Source organism: Leucoraja erinacea, chromosome 3, assembly GCF_028641065.1.
Source record: "Leucoraja erinacea ecotype New England chromosome 3, Leri_hhj_1, whole genome shotgun sequence".
Taxonomy (NCBI): Eukaryota; Metazoa; Chordata; class Chondrichthyes; order Rajiformes; family Rajidae; genus Leucoraja; species Leucoraja erinaceus.
In genome coordinates, this window is record NC_073379.1 from 54073675 (window position 1) to 54099286 (window position 25612).

The 25612-nt window shown below is 42.4% G+C and overlaps 3 protein-coding genes across 4 annotated transcripts in view; 2 read left to right on the forward strand and 1 right to left on the reverse strand.

Moving 5' to 3' along the window:
- fbxo10 (F-box protein 10) overlaps positions 1–9300 on the forward strand; it is a 64044-nt gene extending 54744 nt beyond the window's left edge. For both annotated transcript variants that reach the window (XM_055632698.1, XM_055632696.1), the window contains 2 exons: positions 3512–3693; positions 4182–9300. In XM_055632698.1, the coding sequence (XP_055488673.1) occupies positions 3512–3693; positions 4182–4368 (369 nt within the window). In that variant the 3' untranslated portion in view covers positions 4369–9300. The remainder of the gene's footprint in view (positions 1–3511; positions 3694–4181) is intronic.
- LOC129695600 (zinc finger and BTB domain-containing protein 5) overlaps positions 1–25612 on the forward strand; it is a 413756-nt gene that overhangs the window by 328496 nt on the left and 59648 nt on the right. The window lies entirely within an intron of this gene.
- The window catches only part of polr1e (RNA polymerase I subunit E), a 42008-nt gene continuing 40781 nt past the window's right edge, over positions 24386–25612 (reverse strand). Inside the window, exon 12 of the mRNA XM_055632703.1 lies at positions 24386–24727. Coding sequence (XP_055488678.1) covers positions 24571–24727 — 157 coding nt within the window. The 3' untranslated portion in view covers positions 24386–24570. The remainder of the gene's footprint in view (positions 24728–25612) is intronic.

Here is a 25612-nt window from a genome sequence, read left to right on the forward strand (position 1 = left end):
CTTTGAATGGTATCACGCAGACCATTGATTTAACATCATACTTTTGTCTATGCTGTCAGATTAACAAGTGCACGTCCTTGGAATGGGATTTGATCTATGAGCTGAGAGGAACGGGTGAAATTGTTAAGCAAGACGAGATGTTTTTCTTTGCTATCAACTCCAGATTCTTGTTTTTTAACAATCCTTTAAGTAGTATCATAGACAGTGAAAATGGTAATCAAAAAATACAGCAGGGTGTTGAGTGTGGGGAATAGCTAATGGAGTTTAATGCAGATATATGCAAAGTTTTTCTTTGGGAAATCAAACCAGGGCTGGGTCCTGGAGAGTGTTTAAACAACGGGAATCCATGAGTACAGGTACATGGTTTCCTAAAAGTGGTGTTGCAGGTAAATAAGAGTGGTAAAGATGGCTTTTGGTATATTGGACTTCATCAGTCAGGATATTGAGTATAGTATAGACTCAAGGAACTGCAGAGGCTGGTTTACAAAAAAAAGACACAAAGTGTCTGAGTAACTCAGCAGGTCAGGTAGGCAGATGCTTCCTGACCCAAGGAGTTACTCCAGCACTTTGTGTCAGTTCGGCAGCATCCTTAGGGTACATAAAAGGACACAAAGTGCCCGAGTGCTTGTATCTTTTATTTATAGAAGGTGGGATGTTATGTTACAGCGTTACGTTATTGTTGAGGCTGCATTTGGAGTATTGTGTTCAGTTTTAGTCGCACTGCTATAGGATGTCATTAAGTTGGAAAGGATGCGGAGAAGATATACGAGGATCTTGCCTGGACTCGAGGGCCTGAGCTATAGGGAGAGGTTACGTTAAATTACGAGAGGTGGTGAAAATTGCCCAACGCATCACCGGTTCCACGCTCCCCTCCATTGAGTCTGTCCAAAGCAAGCGCTGTCTGCGGAGGGCGCTCAGCATCGCCAAGGACTGCTCTCACCCCAACCATGGACTGTTTACCCTCCTACCATCCGGGAGGCGCTACAGGTCTCTCCGTTGCCGAACCAGCAGGTCGAGGAACAGCTTCTTTCCGGCGGCTGTCACTCTACTCAACAACGTACCTCGGTGACTGCCAATCACCCCCCCCCCCCCCCCCCCCCCCCCCCCCCCCCCCCGGACACTTATTATTTTTTTTTAAATTCAAATCGTTTGCTATGTCGCTCTTCAAGGGAGATGCTAAATGCATTTCGTTGTCTCTGTACTGTACAATGACAATTAAATTGAATCTGAATCTGAGGTTGGGCAAGCTAGGACTTCATTCTTTGGAGTGCAGGGTGCTTATATTGGTGTTTAAAATCAAGAGGAATAGAGAGGGTGAATGTACAGAATCTTTTACCCAGGGTAGGGAATGAGAACCAGAAAACATAGGTTGAAGATGAGGGAAAAGATTTAATAGGAACCTGAGAGGCAACTTTTAAGGTGGTGGGAATATAGAACAATCTGCCAGAGGAGGTAGTTGAGGCAGGTACCATCACAGCATTTAAAAAAAAATAGCAGGTACGTGGATATGAAAGGTTTAGAGAGATATAGGCCTACACAAAAAAATGGGACTAGCTAAGATGGAGCATCTTAGGCGGCATGACGAGTTGGGTTGAGGGGTCTGTTTCTGTGCTGAATGGCTCTACAGCTCAAGTCATCTACTGACATTGCAGCAAACCTGTATTCATTTAAAATTGCTCTTGGATCAAAACATAAATACTTGAAATAAATGTGCAAAGGGACTGTTTTTGCTCAATTTAAATTTGATTAAACATAGAAACATAGAAATTAGGTGCTGGAGTAGGCCATTCGGCCCTTCGAGCCTGCACCGCCATTCAATATGATCATGGCTGATCATCCAACTCAGTATCCCGTACCTGCCTTCTCTCCATACCCCCTGATCCCCTTAGCCACAAGGGCCACATCTAACTTAAATATAGCCAATGAACTGGCCTCAACTACCCTCTGTGGCAGAGAGTTCCAGAGATTCACCACTCTCTGTGTGAAAAAAGTTCTTCTCATCTCGGTTTTAAAGGATTTCCCCCTTATCCTTAAGCTGTGACCCCTTGTCCTGGACTTCCCCAACATCGGGAACAATCTTCCTGCATCTAGCCTGTCCAACCCCTTAAGCATTTTGTAAGTTTCTATAAGATCCCCTCTCAATCTCCTAAATTCTAGAGAGTATAAACCAAGTCTATCCAGTCTTTCTTCATAAGACAGTCCTGACATCCCAGGAATCAGTCTGGTGAACCGTCCCTGCACTCCCTCTATGGCAATAATGTCCTTCCTCAGATTTGGAGACCAAAACTGTATGCAATACTCCAGGTGTGGTCTCACCAAGACCCTGTACAACTGCAGTAGAACCTCCCTGCTCCTATACTCAAATCCTTTTGCAATGAAAGCTAACATACCATTCGTTTCTTTACTGCCTGCTGCACCTGCATGCCCACCTTCAATGACTGGTGTACCATGACACCCAGGTCTCGCTGCATATCCCCCTTTCCCAATCGGCCACCATTTAGATAATAGTCTGCTTTCCCCGTTTTTGCCACCAAAATGGATAACCTCACATTTATCCACATTATACTGCATCTGCCAAACATTTGCCCACTCACCCAGCCTATCCAAGTCACCTTGCAGTCTCCTAGCATCCTCCTCACAGCTAACACTGCCCCCCAGCTTAGTGTCATCCGCAAACTTGGAGATATTGCCTTCAATTCTCTCATCCAGATCATTAATGTATATTGTAAATAGCTGGGGTCCCAGCACTGTGCCTTGCGGTACCCCACTAGTCACTGCCTGCCATTGTGAAAAGGACCCGTTTACTCCTACTCTTTGCTTCCTGTTTGCCAGCCAGTTCTCTATCCACATCAATACTGAACCCCCAATGCCTTGTGCTTTAAGTTTGTATACTAATCTCTTATGTGGGACCTTGTCGAAAGCCTTCTGGAAGTCCAGATACACCACATCCACTGGTTCTCCCCTATCCACGCTACTAGTCACATCCTCGAAACATTCTATAAGATTCGTCAGACATGATTTACCTTTCGTAAATCCCTGCTGACTTTGTCCAATGATTTCACATAATTTGATTTAGACCCACATTACCCTGGCCATGGTCTCATTTCACTCCCGCCATTGGAAAGAAGGTATAGGAGCCTGAAAACATCCAAGATCAGGAGCAGCTTCTTCCCTACAACCACCAGGCTACCTCCAAACACTTCTACCTCTAAATAGGCTCTGAACTATATAGACTTGGAGGCATGATTTTTGACTTTGCACTGTTATTGTCTATTTACTTTTTTACCTATTTACATTTCTGTTGTGCTGCAGCAAGTAAACATTTCATTGTTCCATTTCATGATATGGGACAATAAAACTCTTGCCTCTTAAATGAAGCCATTAATTTGGAGCCATTGACTGAGCTGGGGAGATTTGTAAATGAGCTGAGCTTTGTGGTTGATTAGAAGAAGGGATGGTTTGTTTGGGTCGGGAAGTGTGCGAAATAACACTTCAATATACTTTGCTGCAGGTGACAAAGAATAGAATCCAATCTCTTCACGACTATGGGATTGCAATCTTGGACCAAGCTAAAGGATCCGTGCAAGAAAATCAGATCTTCAGAGGGAAATCAGGAAAGACCATTTTAGAAAAAACTGCTAACTTGGAGGAATGTACTGTCCAGAGCAATGAAATTTTAACATGCAACAAAAGGTAAGCAGTTTATATTTTTAACATACATAAATCTAATTTGGGTACATTCTTGATGGGTCAGAAGGCTCTATTTGTACAGTTGTATTACCCATCTGCTTATATTCATTTCAGTGCCCTACCATATTTTTGGTTGGGTTGTATTAGGTAGCATCTTCTTTTCAGAGCTCTTGCTTTGTTGAAAGTGGGGCACTGAGCTGGCATCAGAATTGCGTTCCTACCATCTATGATTTTGGGCTGGGAGGCAATTAATTTAGTTTTACTGATTCGTGCTCTATATTTGGTCCTGGCCGTGGTTTCTTCCTTGTCCAGTGGAGCTAAACAAAACAATATCTTCTGAAATGAAGGCCTCAAGGAAGAGTAAGATGTACTACAGATTCTCTGCAGCTGGTGTAATGATTGTGAATTTAATATCGGTTATGTTCTGTGAAATAAATGACTTGTAAACAATATTTATTATTCAAATCCATACTAGAATTTATTTTTCTTAGTTCTTGCAGATCCGGCATAGTCTGGAAGTTGGACAACCCTCCTTCGAGGCCGCATGTCGATGGATCAACTCGACCCCTCTCCATGGCCCAGACCAATCAACGAGTTGCATCCATGACAACTCGAATAGCTGCAAGAGTTGAAAGAGGCTGCCATGACAATGGAAGCATCTTCTGTTCTATTCTTTAATGATTTAAAATTAACTTTGGTTCAAAATAAGCCTTGGTCTGAATCAAATGTATTTTCAGTAATTAACAAATTTGCGGTTCTCCTTTTTGTTAATTCACTATTTCACAGCTTTTCATGGATATACTAGAATCAAATGAACAAAAAGCATGACTTGACTTTAAACTTAATTTGGAGCAACCCTCCAACACAAATTTAACTTTATTAAAGTTATGATTTTATAGCACAATTTGTGTCATCATAGCTGCCACTTTAATTTCTGCATTTAGATTCCAGGCAGATAAATTAAAAACACTTTGGCATTAGCCCAGATCTGAATATTTCTTTAATGGTTTAAAATCAACTTTGGAACAGATCAGATACTATCCCTGACACCCCACTCCCCTTTTGTGATCTGTCTTCCTCATAAGGTGGCGACTATTGACTGATATCTACCACTAATTTATCAACTCCCACAGTTATCTGGACTACCCTTCCTCCAGCCCTGCCTCTTGCAAAGATGCTGTTCCCTACTCTCAACTTCACCTCATCTGCTCCTAAGATGTGACTTTCCATTCTAGGACATTATATTGACAATAGACAATAGGCGCAGGAGTAGGCCATTCGGCCCATCGAGCCAGCACCACCATTCAATCTGATCATGCCTGATCATCCCCAATCACATTGTCCTCTTGCTCTAGTAAACGTGGTTATCCGCCTTCTGTCCTGGATGGATCCCTCATTTGCGTCTCCTCTGTTCTGCTCATGCTACCCCTCCCCCAGATGGAATAAGAATACAGTTCTGATCCTCACCTTTCACCCCATCAGGCTCTGCATCCAACACTTCATTCTACATTTCCGCCACCTTCAACGTGATCCCACCATCAGTCACATCTTCTCACATCCGCCTTCAGCAGAGCCCACTCCCTCTTGAACTCCTTGGTTCACTCATCCCTTCCCACCAAAACCACCCACTGCCCAGGTACTTTACTCTGCAACCGCAGATGTAACACCTGTCCCTATATCTCCTCCCTCGCCTGCATCCAGGGACCCGAGCAGTCCATCCAGCTGAGAAAGAGGTTCATATGCACCTTCTTTATCCTTATTTACTGCATCCGGTGTTCCCAATGTGGGCTCCTGTACATCGGCAAGACCAAGCATAGACTCTGCGATCGTTTTGCCGAACACTTGCACTCAATCTGTCAAGGCCTACTGTATCTCCCATTTGCTAATCATTTTAACTCCCCTTCCCATTCTTGCCTTTCTGTCCTGGGCTTCCTCCTTTGCTAAAGTGAGACCACATGCAAACTGGAGGAACAGCACCTCATATTCAGCTTGGGTAGTTTACAACTCAACGGTGTGAATATTGAATTCTCCAATTTTATGTAACCTCTAACAACTCCTCCCTCTCCTTTCGCCCCTCACCTGGACACACCTATTTCTCCCCTTCCCCTCCTTCTTTAAGATCATAAGGAAAGGATTCAAAGGGAGTATTATTGTCACGTGTACCAAATAATGTACAGTGATATGCGAATGACCATACAGTCATATGAAAAGAAGCAACAAGACACATAATTACATAAAGGTTAATATAAACATCCACCCCAATGGATTCCCTACAATCCTCACTAATGGAAAGCAAAAAAAGTCCAATTTTCTTCCTCTTCTCCAGCGGTCGCGGCAGTCGAACCATCGGGGCGATCGAACTCCCACGTCGGAGCGGTCGAAACTCCCGTTGCTTGCAGTTCCCGATGTCAGTCTCTAACCAGAGACCGCGGGCTCCGTGATGCTAAAGTCCACAAGCAGCTGGAGCTCCGAGGTCGATCCGTGGCAAAGAGTTTGCGGGCTCCGCAATCCGTTGGGGCGATCGAAGCTCCCGCAGCCGGCGGTCGAGGCCCCCGTGTCTGGGCGATCGAAGCTCCTGCGTCGGGGTGATTGAACTCCAGCGTCGGGACCGTCGAAACTCCCGCGGCCTGGAGTTCCCGATGTCGGTCTCTAACCAGAGACTGCGGGCTCCGTGATGTTAAAGTCCACAAGCACCGAGCTCCGGTGGAGCTCCGAGGCCGATCCCTGGCAAAGGGATTGCAGGCTCCACGATGTTAAAGCCCCGCAGTGGAGCTCTCGTTGATCTCCAGCACAGGCCGCCAACCCCTCGATGTTAGGCCGCAGGGCGGATGGAGATACGATATGGAAAAAGGTAAGTGATTAGAAAAAGTTTCCCCACCCCCCACATAAAACAAGCGAAAGAACACTAAAAACATACATTTAACGTACTAATAAACATATAGGAGTAGAATTAGGCTATTCTCCCATCAAGTCTACTCCGCCATTCAATCATAGCTGACCTATCTCTCCCTTCTAACCCAGTTCTCCTGCCTTCTCCCCATAACCTTTGACACCTGTACTAATCAAGAATCTATCTATGCCTTAAAAATATCCACTGACTTGGCCTCCACAGCCTTCTGTGGCAAATAATTCCTTCCTTCCTCAGGCTTCACATTGATCAGGCTTTAATCTATGACCTTTGTTCCAATCATCTATCAAAACCCCTCTCACTTATGTCTACCTATTACCTGCCACACTTTGGCCCCTCCCAGTTTGTTCTTATCCACCCCCATCAGTCTGAAGAAGGGTCCCCACCCAAAACACCTATTCATGTTCTCCAGAGATGCTGCCTGACCCCGCTGAGTTACTCCATCACTTTGTGTCCTGAATATTTCTAACGTGTTGAAAATGTGTAATGACTACAGTATTTTGAAGTTTAGGGGTAATATGAGGGGGAACTTCTTTACGCAGAGAGTGGTGGCGGTGTGGAATGAGCTCCCGGTGGAAGTGGTGGAGGCAGGTTCATTGGTATCATTTAAGAATAAATTGGATAGGCATATGGATGAGAAGGGAATGGAGGGTTATGGTACGAGTGCAGGCAGGTGGGACTAAGGGGAAAAAAATGTGTTCGGCATGGACTTGTAGGGCCGAGATGGCCTGTTTCCGTGCTGTAATTGTTATATGGTTATATGGTTATATTTTACTGCAAAGAATTCCAGAATTGTAAAGGTTACAGACTAAAGTCAAGGTTTTCACACTAATTATTTTTGTATGCAGTGACTGAGCTACTTTTCTGGTGTAATTGTAGCTTTTCTTAACCAAAGTAACTCCCAGTGGAAACACTCACTCAGCCACCCCCAGCCCCAGCCCCATAGGTTGCCTCTGCCATTTAGGAGGAAGTAATGCCAGTTTTCACCAGTGCAAAAAATAAGCTGCCACACACAACAGGACAAGCGACATCTGTGGAGGCAAAGGAATGGTCAATGTTACAGATCAGGACTGAGTGTAGAGGGAACATAGCCAGGATGGAGAAGTTAGAACGAGGAGCGAGACAGAAGCAGGTGAGTGAATCAGATTGGGAGGGTTGGGTGGAGAGGTTTCTGGGCTATGGAGATCACCTACCAGCCTCAGCCACACTCCCTGCTACATTTGCCCATCATTTCCTCTGCCCTCTCCCAATCTAGTTCTTCCTATCATCTTCTACACTCTCGCCACTCCCTTTCATTTCTATACACCAGAATTCCAACCAAACTCCTGGACCTAGGACTCAGCACTCTGCAACTGGATCTTCAGTTTCCTGACCCATGTATTGCAATTTGCAAGGACACCGCGCAAAACCATGGTCCACAATAATTCCCATCACTGGAGCCCTCCAAAACTCTATCCTCAGCCCCTTATTAAACTCTCTGCAGACTTGTGTATGGCCAAGCTTCATACACAAGTTTGCAGATGCACCATGGTATGGGACGGATCTCGAACAAAATTGTGACTGAATGCAGAAAGGAGAGCGAGCTTAGTAATATGGTGTTAAATTAGCAATCTCCCCCTTGATGTCAGCAAAATGAAGGAGCTCGTCGTCGGGAGGTGAGCTGGTGGACACGTCCTAATCTGCATCAACAGCGTTGAAGTGAAGATGATTGAGAGCTTTAAGGTCCTAAGCATAAATATCACCAGCAATTTATCCAGGTCTAATCACATTGACTCTACGTACACCGCAGAAGGAGAAAATTCAGCATGTCGCCAATGATTTAACAAGTTCAACTGAAGCAACGTTGAAAGTATCTTATCGGGATGCATCATAACTTGGTTTGGCAATTGCCATGCCCAAGACCGCAGGAAATTGCAGATAATTGATGCAGCACAGACCATCACGCAAACCATGCTTTAGTAGGCATTAAGAACCTTATACCAGTAATGGTTTATTTCCCTCTGCACTCTGTCTGATGCAGTTTCTCAATCTGAGACATTGCTTTAACTCCACGGATACTGATTGTTCTTACTGTGAGTTGTCATAGTTTATTTTGCTATAGATTTCAGCATCTGTCTCTTGTTTACAATCCTTTATTGATCATTGGTCATCCGTTTCTTAATTGGAGGACCCAAAGTGAAGAACTTTTAACTCAGCAGGTCAGGCAGCATCTCTGCAGAACATCGATAGGTGACATCTCAGGTCAGGACTCTTCTTCAGATTGTCTATTTCCCTTGACAGATGCTGCCTGACCTGCTGAGTTTCTGCAGCAGATTGTTTACTCCCGATTCCAGCATCTGCAGTTTCTTATGTCCATACAGTAAAATGGGGGATTGGTAGTTGAGGCAGATATAATATTTAGAAGGCATATGGATTTGGAGGGATATGGATTATGCACCGGTAGATAAGAGAAGATCTTGGGCATCATGTTCAACACAGGCATTGTGGGCTGAAGGGCCAGTTCTTGTGCTGTACTGTTCTATTTTCCATGTACCATCTGAGTCAATGAGGATCAACGTGAGAAATGTCTGTTTATTGCTACTCTTTACCTTCTGTCCAGTAACCTACTCTCGATCTATGTTAAAATATTACCTCATCTCAACTTGCTCTAACATTGTACATCAATTTTCCATGTACGATCTTATTAAAAAGCCTTCCTAAGATCTAATCACCCACTGGTGTCTTATCTATTCTACTAGTTATACCCTCATTGATCAGTCAATTATCTTCCTTTTTTTTTAATCCACACTCTCTTTAAGATATTTTGTCACATTTTTCATTACAGATTTCATTATTTTCCCAGCCCATTGGGTTGTTGGAATTTATTGGCTCTTATGCTCACAAATGTTCTAATAATTTTTAAGCTAATACCCTTTTCCAATTTTACAAGATCACGCAGAGTTTGTTTTGTCATCTTGAGCGAAGAAGGAGGGACATGATACTGCAGATAATGGAATCTTAATCTTGGGCAAGAAACTAAGCGTGCTGGAGGAACTGAGCAAGCCAGGCACCCTTCGCCAACGGGAAACAATGTCTGTCCATTTCCCTTCACATATGCTGCCTGTACTGCTGAATTCCTCCAGCACAGATACAAATCATTTGTTTAATCCTTCGTTGTTTCTTTTCACTCTACCATAAAAAGATCCCATCCCTGTCTGCAGGGAATCATATTTGTCCTTGTAGATCTTTTCATTTTTACATACATATAAACACCTCCAGTTAATTTTTTATATTGCTAACCAGTTTACTCTTATTTTCTATTTCCTTACAGAGATCTAAAGTGCACCAAAACTTTGGGCTCACCATTATTTCTGACAACATTATAAACCTCTTTCTGAATTCAGTACAATCTTTAGTTTCTCCTGTCAGCAATGGATTTTTTTGTTGCCAATTATGCATTATTTCATTAAGGCTGGCCTTGGAAAGATGAGTCAGTGAATGTAATGAATTTGCCAAGTTGTCCACTGTGTACTCCCCCTTTACTTTAATAATTTCCTTTGTCAAAATTTCTATGGTAATTTCTCTCTAAAGGCCCCTTTACATAATTAACAATATAATTCTATCTCATACCATAAAATAACATCTTAGCCATTTCCCTAGCTGGTTCATTAGCATATCAATCAAGGAAACTATCTCTTATCTATATCACTAAAAATCTGATCTTGACCACTTCCTGTTCTGTATATTGATTTTAGAAAAAACGCTGCCACTTACGGCTGTGATTTTTGGCCATCTTACTCAGAGTCCCCCTCCGCTGTGCAGGACGAGTGGATTTTTCCCTTTGATGAAAAATAAAGAGTTATTAGTGTTTAAAAAAGGTTGAGATTCTCTCTCCTGAAGGCCACGCCCCTTCCGGAGGGACTATAAAACCCGGAAGTGTTGAGTGCCTCAGTCAGTCTCTGCAAGATGGGGGTGCGAGAGGGACACATCTCTCAGTCTGAGCTGTGAATAACACTGAACACATGTCTACTAAACTGTGAGTGTGATTTTACTGACCTTGAATGCCCTTAATGTGGTTTGAAAATGAAAATGTGGTTGGTTTGAAATAAAGCACAGCAAATGGTTGGTGGTGGTTGGTTTGAAATAAAGCACAGCAAATGGTTGGTGGTGGTTGGTTTGAAATAAAGCACAGTAAATGGTTTGTGGTGGTTGGTTTGAAATGGCAAATTATTAAAAGTCTAAACTTAACAGCTTCCTGTTTGCACTGTATATTGATTTACGGCTGTGATTTTTGGCCATCTTACTCAGACCCCCTCCGCTCATCGGGTGCAGAGGATTATTCCCATCAATGAAAGATATGTATTATTAGTGTTTAAAAAATGTTGAGAATTTCTCTCCTGTCAATCACGCCATGAAGGCCACACCCCTTCCAGTGGGAGGGGGGAAGGATTATAAAACCCGGAAGTGTGGATGTGGCTCAGTCTCTGCATGATGGGGGAGGGAGAGGTCGCAACTGACTGAGCTGTGAATCAACTGAACACATTGAATGTCTACTGAACTGTGAGTGTGGTGTTTATGTGTGGTTTTATGGTGGTTTCACCCTGCTTGAAACTGTATGAAACTGCATTTGAATGTGGTGGCCTTGCACCCTGCATGAAATGGTATGAAACTGCATTTATAATAATAATAATAATAATAATAATAACTTTATTTATAGAGCACTTTAAAAACAACCACTGTTGCAACAAAGTGCTGTACATGACTAATCATGGACAAAAAATTATTACACGACAATAAAAACATTAAAAGAGAGAGTAAAAACAATAAAATTAAAAACATTAAAAGCACTAAAACAGGAGCAAAGTCTCAAGCAGGGTCAAAAGCCAAGGAATATAAATGTGTTTTAATACTGGTTTTGAAGATGGACAATGAGAAGGCTCTATCCTCTCTGAGCTTGGTGGCTTTGCACCCTGCATGAAATGATTTGAAACTGCATTTGAATTTGGTGGCCTTGCACACTGCGTGAAATGGTATGAAACTGCACTTGAATTTGGTGACCTTGCACCCTGCTTGAAGTGGTCGGAAACTGCACTTGAATTTGGTGACCTTGCACCCTGCTTGGTGGCATGAAAGAGCACTTGAATTTGATGGCCTTGCACCCTGCTTGAAATGGATTTAAACTGCACTTGAATTTGGTGGCCTTGCACCCTGCTTGAAATGGATTTAAACTGCACTTGAATTTGGTGGCCTTCCAACCTGACAGAGCTTGAGAGGATCTGCAGAGAAGAATGGGAGAACTTGCCCAAATACAGGTGCGCCAAGCTTGTAGCGTCATACCCAAGAAGACGAGACTGTAATCGCTGCCAACGGTGCCTCAACAAAGTACTAAGGGTCTGAATACTTATGTAAATGTGATATTTCAGTTATTTCTTTTTAACTATTTTGCAAAAAGTTGTAAACACCTGTTTTTGCTTTTTTTTTTATGGGGTATTGTGTGCAGATTGATGATTAAAAAAAATGAATTTACCATATTTCCCGACGTCGAAGACGCTGTTTGTTACCCTAAAATAAAGCCCGAAAAATGACCTACGTCTTGTAGGCCGAAGGCTAGATTGTTCATAGGCCTATAGACAATAGATGCAGGAGTAGGCCATTCGGTCCTTCGAGCCAGCACCGCCATTCAATGTGATCATGGCTGATCATCCCCAATCCGTACCCCATTCCTGCCTTCTCCCCATATCCCCTGACTCGGCTATCTTTAAGAGCCCTATCTAACTCTCTCTTGAAAGTATCCAGAGAACTGGCCTCCACCACCCTCTGAGGCAGAGAATTTCACAACTCTCTATGTGAAAAAGATTGTTTAACGCTTCCTATATATACACACTGTAAATTGTTTAACACTGCCCATATTATGATGTCTGCAAAACAGGCATCCGGGACCACGGTGCTCTCCCCTCCGTACCTTCACATGGTGCTGGCCAGTCTATTACTGGGTGCGGAGGGGTCAACCACTGACAAATTCCATGACGTTTTGGGCCTCTCCAACAGCAGCTGTGGAGAGATCAGGGACAGCCAGCGTTCCCAGGACATTCATCACTGTCCACTGGCACTAGGATGATCTTCCAGGAGGGTCTGAGGCTTTGCCAGAGCATCGTCCAGAGCCTCTGGCGCTTTCATCCTGAGGTGCAGCTGGAAGGTGCCAACTTCAGCCAGCCCCGAGTGGTTGAAGAGTCGACCAACAGCCTCGTCCACAGAGCGAGTAGTGGCCGGCTGGAGAATCTAGTGGCCGGTCTGACTCCCCTCACCAACCTGCTGGTGGCCAGCTTTTTTCACTTTAAAGGTTAGGCCCTGGGGAACCAGGAGCAGCTTCGAAAGCAGTGGTGGCTTGTCCGATAACACCCAACATTCCCGACAGACCGCTGAGAAGAAATCCGAGGGAACTCCACTGATTTTCAGATGATTCCAGTCCCCGACTGGTTTTGAGCTGAGCTGTGGGATTCATCAGACCATTAGCACCAGACCGTTAGCAATGCAAATGGCCGCCACCATGGCGAATCTTTTTTTTTCAAAATTTAGTAACTCAAAATGGGGATTCGTCTTCGGCACAGGTGCATCTTTGTCACCGGGACTGTAATCTGTAATCTGTAAACTGTAATCTATTTTAGAATAAGTCTGTAACGTGACAAAATGTGGAAAAAGTGAAGGGGTCTGAATACGTTCTGAAAGCACTGTATGTAATAATGGCCCTAAAGGTATCTTATCCAATTTTTCCTGATATCATATCCAAAGAATAACTTTCAACTTTTAGTGCATCGTGCCACCCCCCCCACGCCCCCATGCCCCCCCCCCCCCCCCCCCCCCCCAATAGTAATCTCACATTGCACACTGTCCATCTGATGTAACACACCAACAATCTCCAATATAGCAATTGGTGAGTACAGCTGTACACGATCACCATTGACAGCAAAGGGGAAAATAACATTATTTTAGGCACTACTTCCATCTGATGTTTGATTTTTCCTCTTTGCCCTTTGTACATCCCTGATGTACCATGCGGCATCACCCCACATTGCCTCTGATGTTGCTTCATTCTAAAGAGCAATGTGGTTCAACCTCATGGTCACAATCAAAACGTATCCATGCACACAAAGTTTTTTGAAAGCTCAGACTGGAATAGAACTTAAATCATTTCATCTATCTATCTTTAATCAGTACAGAGACCTTCAAGGATTGTACGCCACAGGAACAGGCCCTTTGGGCCACGGCATGTGTACCGAACATGATCTCCGATGAAACAAATCTATATATGGTAATGTGCAGCTGATAAGACCAAACAATAATGAAGTACTTGTGAACCTGGACATCATTTATATCATCTGGATCCTGGTATTCCCGCCTGGAGAAACATCCTCTGTATCCAGTCTGTTCAATCTGAAAGCACCTGATAAGTTTCAATGAAATGTCCTTTCTTCTAAACTCTAAAGAATGCAGCCTAGTCTACTCATCTGTCCATGTACAGCAAGCTTGCCATCTCTGGAACAAAACCGGTTAATCTTTGTTGCATTTGTTCTAGGGAAAATATATATCCTTTATGGGAGAACAAAGCTCTACTCCAAATTGACGATAATACTACAAATCGAATCCCACCAATGCCTTGCATCTTTATTCCTATATTCAAATCCTTTTCTAATAATAAATGACCATTTGTTTTGCTAATCATTTACTGCATCAGCATGTTGGCTTTCAGTGACTTCAATGCAAGGACACCCAGGTTCTGTTAGACATCAATCCAATCTCCTCCACTTAAAAGATGCTCTGCTTTGTTTTGTGCATTCATATTTTTCCATTTTAAAAATGACGTAGGCCATGCTCTTGCCGACACTCTCAGCTTGTCAATGCCCCCATAAATATCTTTACCTCCTCCTGCCAGATCACAATCAGTTTACTATCAGCAGCAAACTTGGAAATATGACATTTGGTTCCTTTAGCCCAATCACTGATACATGTTGTCAAATGGTGGCACCTAATCACCAATCTCTTAGCTACTTTGTTTTGAATCTTTGAGAAGGTGACAATGGTGGTCGATGAGGGAAGGGATGTTGTCTACATGGAATTTAGTAATGTGTTTGATAAAGTCCCCTCTGGTAGGCCGATACAGAAGATTAAGATGCACGTGATTGACAGTAACTTGGTCATATCGATTCAGAACTGGTTTACTGATAGAAGATAGGGGTTTGTAGTGAAAGGACAATATTCAGACTGGAGGTCTGTGACCAGTGGAGTTCCACAGGGATCTGTGCTGGGATTTCTGCTGTTTGTGAATGTCTTGGATGCAAATATAGACAGGCCACTTAGTAAGTTTGCAGATGACACCAAGATGGCTAGGGCCATGCACTGTGAGGAAGACTGTCAAAGAATGCAGCAGGTTATAGATCACTACCGAAATGGATGAAGAAATTCCAGACAGAATTTAATCCAAGCAAATGCGAAGTGTTATACTTTGGGAGGTCAAATGTAAGGAGATTAATGTCATGACCCTCAACAGCATTGATGTACAGAGAGATCTTGGGGTCCAATCCATAGCTCACTGCAAGTGGCAACACGAATAGATAGAATAGTAAAAGCATAGGGTGTGCTTGCCTTCAGAGGTTGGGACATTGTATAGGAATCAGGATGTCATGATGCAGCCTTGTAGGACTTTGGATAAGCCACATTTTGAATATTGGATACGTATGGTTCTGGTCGCCCCACTACGGGAAGGATATAAAGGTTTTGGAAAGGGTGCAGAGGCGGTTTACTGGAATGTTGCCTGGATTAGTGGGTATTAACTACAGGGAGAGATTGGACAGACTTGGATTAATTTCTCTGGAATGCCGGACATTGTGCGGAGACCTCATAGAAATATACAAGATTATTAGAGGCAGATCTACGGTAGGATGGAAAAACATCAAATACTAGAGAGCATGGCTTAAAGTGAGAAGGTCAAAGTTCAAAGATATGCAGTGGGTGGTGAGTGCCTGGAACGCACTGCTAGAGTTGGTGTTTGAGGCAGAAATTATAGTGGCATTTAGGAGGCTTTTGGATAGGCTTATGGAAATGGAAGGATATGGATTATGCACCGGTAGATAAGACATTTTTTGGGCATCATGTTTAGCAAAGACATTGTGGGGGAGGGCCTGTTCTTGGGAGATACTGTTCTATGTTCCATCTGAGTCAATGAGAACCAACTTGAGAATGTCTGTTTATTGCCACACTTCTGTTCAGTAACCTACTCTTGATCTATGTTAAAATATTACCTCAAGCCTTCTTAAGATCTAAATACCTACTGGTGTCTTCTTATCTATTCAACTGGTCATATCCTCATTGACTAGTCAATCGTCTTCCATTTTATAAATCCATGTTGACTCTGCTCAATCCTTTGGGCCTACTATTATTTGTGACAGCTTTATAAACCTATTCCCAAATTCAGCATAATCTTTCATTTATCCTGCCAGCAATGGATATTTTTTTGTCAATTATGCATTTCTTTAAGGCTGGCCTTTGAAAGGTAAGACGATGAATATTTTCCAAATGGGCCATAGCCATCTCCCCCCTTATTTTCTTAATTTCCTTAAATTCATCTTTCACCTTATCTCTAATTTGATTTGGACCAATCTAACAGTAGATTAAATTCCCCCATTTTAATGTATTACACTCTTTAAAGGGTGTTCTAGGATAATTGTCCTCTAATGTGTAGGTAGTGGATGAGAAAGTGGGGTAACGTAGAACTAGTGTGAACAGGTGATCTATAGTAGGTCTGGACTCGGTGGGGCGAAGGACCTGCTTCCAAGCTGCATCTCCAAAACTAACCTCAAATCATTTGGTGGCCTATAAATAAATCCTACCTTTGCTTTCTGCTGTTTCCTAGCTCAACCCTGACATGTCAGTTCTACAACATGATATATGATTCTAAGGCCATTTCTCACCATAGTACTGACCTTATTAACACCAGTTTGCACCATCATCTTTTTGGTTGTCCATCTTCAGCGTCAAATTATATTTGAACATTCAGCATTGATAATCCTGCCGTCATGTTTCCATAACAAACACTAGATCATATCCCTTCACTTATATTTGTGTTATCAATAAGCGAGTTCGGTATTCCGACTGCGCATGCCTAGGTCATAAGTCACTCACTATAAACATTCGGGCCGGTGTCCGGATGGGATACCCGGACGGACACACACACACACACACACACACCACGGTTCGGCAGCGCTTGCTGCGCCTGGGACCCGGGTTCCATCCTGGCTGCGGATGAGGTGTGGGTCTGTGTGCATGCAGCTGCCGAGAATGTCTCTCCGCCAGTCCAGTCCCCCATCCCCGTCTCCCTCTCTATCTCGTTGTTACACCCCGCTCTCCCACTACCTGGCACCCCGTTCCTCAGATTAAATATATTTTTACACATAAATCATGAATAAAGAGAAGAATTTATACAGTTTGTACAGTCAGTGCTTCTTAGCTTTTTCTTTATAGCGAGTAACCTTTGACAAATCCCATGATTCTTTGTGTTTTTCGGAATACCGAACTCGCTTATTCACCTCCTTTGTTGTAAATACAGTACTATGACCATTAAGATACACCAGCTTTTAACTTTTGCTATTATCAATTTCTTTGCTCTTTCACCTGGCGGCATGCTACACCCATTTGTTTCTGCAGCCTATTTATTTTGTTTATTACATTTCAAACTTGCAGCTTTGATTCTATTTTCGAATTATCTTTGAGGTTCCCATCTCCTTTCCAAGCTGGTTTAAACCTTTCACTACGGCACTTGCAAATCCCACTCTCAGGTTCAGGCCCTGCAGAAGTGTAACTGGTTTAATTTGTACACATCTTATCTACCCCAGAAATAGCCCAAAAGACTCTGAAGTCTAAAGCTTTTGTTCCTGCACATTCTACCAGCCTTCTTGCACTCATCTGTATATTATATCCCATCTATCTCTTATGCTGACAAGCACATGCTTCCGGGAGTAGACCTGCTGAGATATTATTATTTGAAGACCTGCTGCAATCTCTTTCTCAGTTCCACAAAATCTTCCTGAGGCACCACATCCCTTTACTACCAAGTAGACATGGACTATGACTTCTGGTTTTTCACCTTCTCTTATCAGGAATGCTCTGCAGCAGCTTGGTGACGTTGTTGCTCCAGGCACCAGGCAGGCAATCGAGCATTCTAGGGTAATGCCTGCCATTCTAACTGTTGAATCCACTCTCGCCATTGCTTTTCCACTCTTCATCCTCTCCATCTGCTCAGTAGAATAGCTCATTGTGTTGGATTTCTGGCTTTGAATGCACTCCCCAATGGAAACTCCACCCCACAACATTATCAAAAACAGAAAATCTGTCTGTAATCAAAGCGAGCCTGATGGTCGCCAATTCAGCTGTACTATGACCACCTCCAAAACAAACAATCCACCCAGGTCTCAGCCTTAAGTGGCTCCAGCTGCCGGCCCAACTCCAAAACCCCGAGCACAAGCTGGTGCAGCTGACCTCTCACTAGGGACAAAATTCACATCCCATTCAGCTGATCTGCCCTGCTTTGCCTCCCTTCTCTAGTCACATAAAATAAAAGATTGCAGAAAATAATCGCCAGCTACCATCAATCTAACTGGCCCAAATTAAAAAATAATGCAACCAAATTTCAATGAGGAGTTATTCCTACTGACCCTGCAAACAGTCACTATCATTCCTCACTGAAGCCATTTACCACAGCCAGAGGATAGATTCCAAATCACACCAGGTCAAATCCTGCCATGATGTCAAAGTAGCTCACTCGCACTGCAACTTTGATTAGACTATTTGCTGTAAATTTAAAAGTGAATGATAAAGCAAGCTATGGAAAGGACACAAAGGGAGATAGATGGATTTTGAAATAAAAATCCGACAGATAGGAGTACATTGGAGGGAAATACAAGATTATCTTTGTAAGAAGAGATGGCACAATACTTTTTTAAATTCACCTGGTGTCATGTATTAAGAGAAGGTTCATAGGTGGATTCCACAGTTAAGCTGTCATATGAGGAATAATTGTACAGCATGGTTCTTTGGTGTTTAGAAGAGACGGAAACAGTTTTCTGAAATATTTAAGATCAAAGGACTGGCAAATTAGGTGAATAGAAACATAGAAAATGGGTGCAGGAGGAGGCCATTCGGCCCTTCGAGCCAGCACCACCATTCATTGTGATCATGGCTGATCATCCCCAAATAGTAGCCCGGATGTAGGGTGTAAGTTGCAGCAGGAGTTAAAACAGCATGTAACAAAGGTAATGCCACTGTGGTGATGGGGGATTTCAATATGCAGGTAGACTGGGAAAATCAGATTGGTTCAGGACCCCAAGAAAGAGAGTTTGTAGAATGCCTCCGAGATGGATTCTTAGAGCAGGTTGTAATGGAGCCGACCAGAGAAAAGGCAATTCTGGATTTAGTGTTGTCCAATGAACCAGATATGATAAGAGAACTCGAGGTAAAGGAACCGCTTGGAGGCAGTGATCATAATATGATTAGTTTTATTCTGCAATTTGAGAAGGAGAAGGTTAAATCGGAAGTGTCAGTGATGCAGTTGAACAAAGTAGGTATGTTACAAAACCTACCTGAATCGTCATTGGGAATCTGCCCTCAGCCATGTCGGTGATTTTGGAGGGGGCGGGTTTAAAACGCGATTTTTACTAGGCTGTACTAATCGCACATGTTCAGCCTAGTAAATCATTAACGAAAAATCGCTGCAAGACCCGGTCGCAAAAGGTATTATTAGTTTTATAGGCCTCGATAATATAGTTATAATAGTCTTAAAATTACTGTTTTATTCCGCGACCTCTCGCAGCCCCAGGGTTTTATAGAGCAAACAATTAAAGGTATGTACCTTATTTTTACATTAAATGGGGCATATATATAACCCTGTAATTAAAGTTATCTATAGCGAATAGTTTATTTTGGGCTTTTTATATCCCGCAGTATTTTTCTCGGCATTTGAGGGCACTAATCTAGCGCGCTGTCAACATTCTAAACCAGCGCGTTCACAGAAACCCACTGGAAAGCCGATTTAAATGGGCATTTATTTACAGCAATTGAACACTAAATTCCTTCCATTTGGCCTATAAATTAATGTAAATTAGATATAAAAATCATGTTATATTGTGAATTATTTGTGAATAATCTTTGGACACTTAGGCTATTTAAAAATGTTAATCTTTCCTTAAGAAATGGGCCTTTGACTATCCAAGATCACAGCTTTTTTGTAATGTCCATTGAAAATCAATAGGGAACAAGATGCTAATTTCCGAGTATGAAAATGGCCATAACTTTTTTAATACTTGAGATATGAAAGTGAATTTGGTGTCAAATTAAACTTATTGTTATGCTTTATCTGATGGGATAAATTGCAGACTTGATTTTTAAAATCTCAAAATTTTGTAACATTGCTAAACAAAGGGGACTACGAAGGCATGAGAGGGGAGCTGGCCAAGGTTGACTGGAAAGGGATCCTAGCAGGAATTATATAGAAACATAGAAAATAGGTGCAGGGGTAGGCCATTCGGCCCTTCGAGCCTGCACCGCCATTCAATATGATCATGGCTGATCATGATGGTGGAACAGCAATGGCAAGAATTTCTGGGCATAATCCGGACGACGCAGGATCATTTCATTCCAAAAAGGAAGAAAGATTCTAAAGGGAGTAGGAGGCAACCGTGGCTGACAAGAGAAGTTAGGGATAGAATAAAACTAAAAGAAAAATGTATAACACATCAAAGAGTAGCCGGAAACCAGAGGATTGGGAAACTTTCATAGGACAACAGAAGGAAACAAAACGAGCAATACGGGCTGAAAAGATGAAGTACGAGGAGAAGCTGGCCAGGAATATAAAGAAGGACAGTAAAAGCTTCTTTAGATACGTTAAGGGAAAAGAGTGGCAAAGTCAAATGTGGGTCCCTTGAAGGCAGACACGGGTGAAATTATTATGGGCAACAAGGAAATGGTTATCCCACTTTTCAAGCAAGGGGCGAGAGAGAAAATAGGGAATTACGGACCAGTTAGCCTGACTTCGGTGGTGGGAAAGATGCTGGAGTCAATTATTAAAGAGGTAATAATGAGGCATTTGGATAGCAGTAAAAGGATTAGTCCAAGTCAGCATGGATTTATGTAAGGAAACAGAGTTTTAGTAATATAGATACTTAAAATAAATCTACAACTTTAGCCTTATCCGGCACAGTTCAAATCAACACTTCGACTGCCTACCAACAACTTGGTTCTGCGCCTTTTTGCCTTAGTCATAATTTGGAAGAGTGTTCCATATTCACTGTTTCTGTATATTGTATCAGAGTTGCTGTTGTTTCTACAATATATTAAATATGGTCCTATATGCTAGCCTGAAAGGACACGTGGTGTTTTGAAGAGCAGCAAGGATAGTTTTCCCTTAGTCCTTGCCAATGTCTATCCTTCATTCAACATATTAAACTGGGAGCAGGAATATTTTAATTGGTCCCTTGAGTCCTCTCCACTTTATATTAAGATTGAAACAGAGCTGGCCTTGGTCCCAATTCCACATTGCTACCTGTTTCCCAAATATCTATGTTTAAGAAGGAACTGCGGATGCTGGAAAATCGAAGGTAGACAAAAATGCTGGAGAAACTCAGCGGGTGAGGCAGCATCTATGGAGTGAAGGAAATATTTCCTTTGCTCCATAGATGCTGCCTCACCCACTGAGTTTCTCCAGCATTTTTGTCTGCCTCCCAAATATCTATCTCTACTTTGATTTTGTCCAATGATTCAGTGTCCACAATGCTTCTGTGGTTGGTGATTATAGAGAGTCATTATTAACTGAGCAGAAATCCCCACTCGTCTATTTTAAACGGGTGATCCTCATTCTGATTGAGGGGGGATCTTATAGAAACTTACAAAATTCTTAAGGGGTTGGACAGGCTAGACGCAGGAAGATTATTCCCAATGTTGGGGGAGTCCAGAACAAGGGGTCACAGTTTAAGAGGGAAGTCTTTTAGGACCGAGATGAGAAAATCATTTTTTACACAGAGAGTGGTGAATCTGTGGAATTTTCTGCCACAGAGGGTAGTTGAGGCCAGTTCATTGGCTATATTTAAGAGGGAGTTAGATGTGGCCCTTGTGGCTAAGGGGATCAGGGGGTATGGAGAGAAGGCAGGTATGGGATACTGAGTTGGATGATCAGCCATGATCATATTGAATGGCGGTGCAGGCTCGAAGGGCCGAATGGCCTACTCCTGTACCTATTTTCTATGTTTCTATGAAACTCTCCCCTGATTCCAGATTCCCCCATAAGGGATCCCCTATTCACTAAGGAAGACACAAACAATCTCCCAGAAGTACGGGAGGACAGAGGATCTAAGGGGGTCGAGAAACTGAAAGAAATTTTCATTAGGCTAGAAATAGTATTGGGTAGACTAATGGAACTGAAGGATGATAAATCCCCTGGGCTTGAATCCCAGAGTCCTCGGGGAGATGGCTCTAGAAATAGTGGATGCATTGGTGATCATTTTCCAATGTTCAATAGATTCAGGATCAATTCCTGTGGATTGGAGGATCCACTTTAGCCATCTGGGAAGGCTCTGAATCCATGCTCTCATGGTTGAGCAAATTGACGGATTGCTTTGTTTGAACTCCAAATGAACGACAACAGCAAATAAATTGATTCCTTCGTTTACAGAAGTGGCAAAGCTTTCCATAAGCCGGACAACGTTCACCAATTGCAACATGCGAACCTCCACAGTTCACACAATTATTACTGAGTTTAACATCAGACCTACCGGGCACCAGAGAAAACTAGTAATAGGCAACATATCCTGCCTGTGAATGAGCCATCACCATCTCCATACTATCCTGACCATACAAGTGTACTTCCATCCACATCCAGCGGCATCGGCCCGACTGCACCAGCACGTCAGCCTGTTTCTGAAACGATTACTTTGCCGATGGCTACACCACCTCCGCCTGTGCTAAAGTCTCCTGTTTCGTCACTGGGAATGTCGTTTCTATCTCCGACACCAATTATACCACGGATTGTGTCCCCAGTGGCGAATGGACTATATCGTGCATGCGCTGGTTGTGCTTATAAGCCCACCGTAAAGTACCCGGGCTAATTTTGATCTTCCTCCAGTTTATCGCCATATACTATGTATGCTTTATATAGTAAGTAGTTTTGTATTTGCATTTAATTCTTTAAGAGGGAGGATGTACATTAGTCACTCATACTGTGGCTCCGCCTCTCTCTCTCTCTCTCTCTCTCTCTCTCTCTCTCTCTCTCTTAGAATAGTTCTGCATGCTGAGATGAAAGCTCGTTGAGTTACCTCTGCAGAGTTCTTTCTTCTTCTTGCATATGGCATGCACAGCCTAAAGTTGTAAGAACTTGTTCTGTTTGATCTTCTGTTTGTGCACGCCAGGTTGATTGCATTAGTTGAAATAGGGTGGACCACGTGAAGGTTGAAATCTTCCACCCCAGCAGAGTTGCTAATAAAAGACTATGGATTCTAATCACTTTGTGTGAGCTTGATCTTTATTCAACAGTGGGTGACAGTGTGAGCTGCGGTGAGGATGCTATGAGGCTGCAGGGTGAATTGGAGAGGTTGGGTGAGTGGGCAGATGCATGGCAGATGCAGTATAATGTGGATAAATGAGAGGTTATCCACTTTGGTGGCAAGAACAGGAAGGCAGATTATTAACTGAACGGTGTCAGATTAGGAAAAGGGGAGGTGCAACGAGACCTGGGTGTGCTTGTACACCAGTCACTGAAAGTAAGTGTGCAGGTACAGCAGGCAGTGAAGAAAGCTAATGGCATGTTGGCCTTCATTGTTAGAGGATTTGAGTTTAGAAGCAAGGAGGTCCTACTGCAGTTGCACAGGGCCCTTGTGAGACCGCACCTGGAGTATTGTGTGCAATTTTGGTCTCCTAATTTGAGGAAGGACAATATTGTTATTGAGGGAGTGCAGCGTAGGTTCACCAGGTTAATTCTTGAGATAGCAGGATTGTAATATGATGAAAGAATGGGTCGACTGAGCTTGATATCACTGGAATTTAGAAGGGTGAGAGGGGATCTTATAGAAACATATAAAATTCTTAAGAGAGATTGGACAGGCTAGAAAAATGTTCCCAATGGTGGGGGAGTCCAGAACCAGGGGTCACAGTTTAAGAATAAGGGGTAGGCCATTTAGGACTGAGATGAGGACTTTTTTTTTTCACCCAGAGTGTTGTGAATCTGTGGAATTCTCTGCCTCAAGAAGACAGTGGATGCCAATTCACTGGATGTTTTCAAGAGAGTTAGATTTAGCTCTTGGGGCTAAAGGAATCAAGGGATATGTGGGAAAAGCAGGAACGGGTACTGACTTTAGATGATGATCATATTGAATGGCGGTCCTGGCTCGAATGGCCTACTCCTACACCTATTTTTCTATGTTTCAATTTAAATACTATAATAGTTTCTATTTGTGATACATTTCATGTCAACCACTCAAATTGGCAAAATATATCTAAACTCTCAGAGAGAGCTCTGCAAAATGACCCCTTCAATCCTCTCAAGTGAGATAACAAATGACAATATTAAGTTTCAACTTATGTTCAACAAAACATTTAATTTCATTGAATACAGTCTTAATGTCACCTTATTAAACTACAACTGAATTGCTAAAGAAATATAATGTAACATTTTGCAGAACTATGCATCATGACCAGTTTATATAGTGTTGCATTTCTTGACAAATTATAGAAAGTCCAGTCTTTGCCAACTGAATGAATAAACAACTCCATGTGATTTGCTTAAATATATTTTTAATTGTAATTTTAATAAAATGGACTTCATAACAGTCAACTGTTAACTAAGTGTATTGCACCATTTACATCTCGTTTGGACTAAAAAACACCTAGATTCTTCCATGTAAAACAGAAATTTGTTAAAGATTGCCAACACCGGATTTAAACTGAATCATATTGTCCTTTTATGCCATTTTCTTCCTTTTCCTATTATGAACTTTATTTTGCACAATCAGTGGTAATGAGAGAGTAGCTACCCTATGATCCTCTGCAATGCCACCACGGATATTCACTTTTCTCTTTGCAACTTTTAAACCCATCGCTTTTGCAACGTCCAAAATTCTGTAAAGTATTAAAACAGGCATTGAGAAACAAATGTTTTATACATTAATGTGATAAACATGATGATACAAATAAGGGTATTGTTTCCTAATGCATTATTTTGTTACGTATTAATCAGAAAGGTTTGTGTGATTATTGAAAATATATAATCTTTTGTCCATCAAGACAGGTAAATGTGGGAATATGCCATATACCCACAATCCAATTAAATGAACAAACAGGTTTGAGGGGCTGACAGCAGGCACTTGCCTATTCCCAAGTTGATTCAGACTGTACAGAATCTGAGCTTTTGCTTTCATGCGTTGCATGGACAGAAATAATGGAGCCTTAAACGCTATATGTAAAATTAGATGTGTACACTGTTTTGATTCGGGAGTGCTTCTAGTCATTCACAGGATCTCAGAATCACTGGCTCCAACAGCATTTAACATCCAGGGTGAACTACCATTTGAACCACTGTGGTCCTTATGTTGAAGACATTTCAGCGCTGGACAGTTGATCATTGATCCGAAGGTGAAGAAATCGAACTCGCGTTTATCAGATAGATCAGAAGCGTGCTTCAGATAGAACTTAACAGAGTGATGTTACCAATGTTCCGGGTTGCACATAATGCTGGTCAGGTATAGGATGCATGTTTGGAAGCTTCCTTGGCAAGTTACAGTAATGCATTGCAATCATGGTATAAATCGCCTGCTACAATGCAATTCAATACGATGAAGGAAGTGATTAAGGACCTGATTAAGGGGGTAACTTTGTTAATCAGGAAGCAAGTAATTAATTGGAAGATATTCAGACCCTGATGTGCTCGTAGCCTCCATGGAAGCATATTTGCAAGCAAATTCACACCTGTGACTTAACCATTAGTTAGGTTAAAATGAGAAGCTG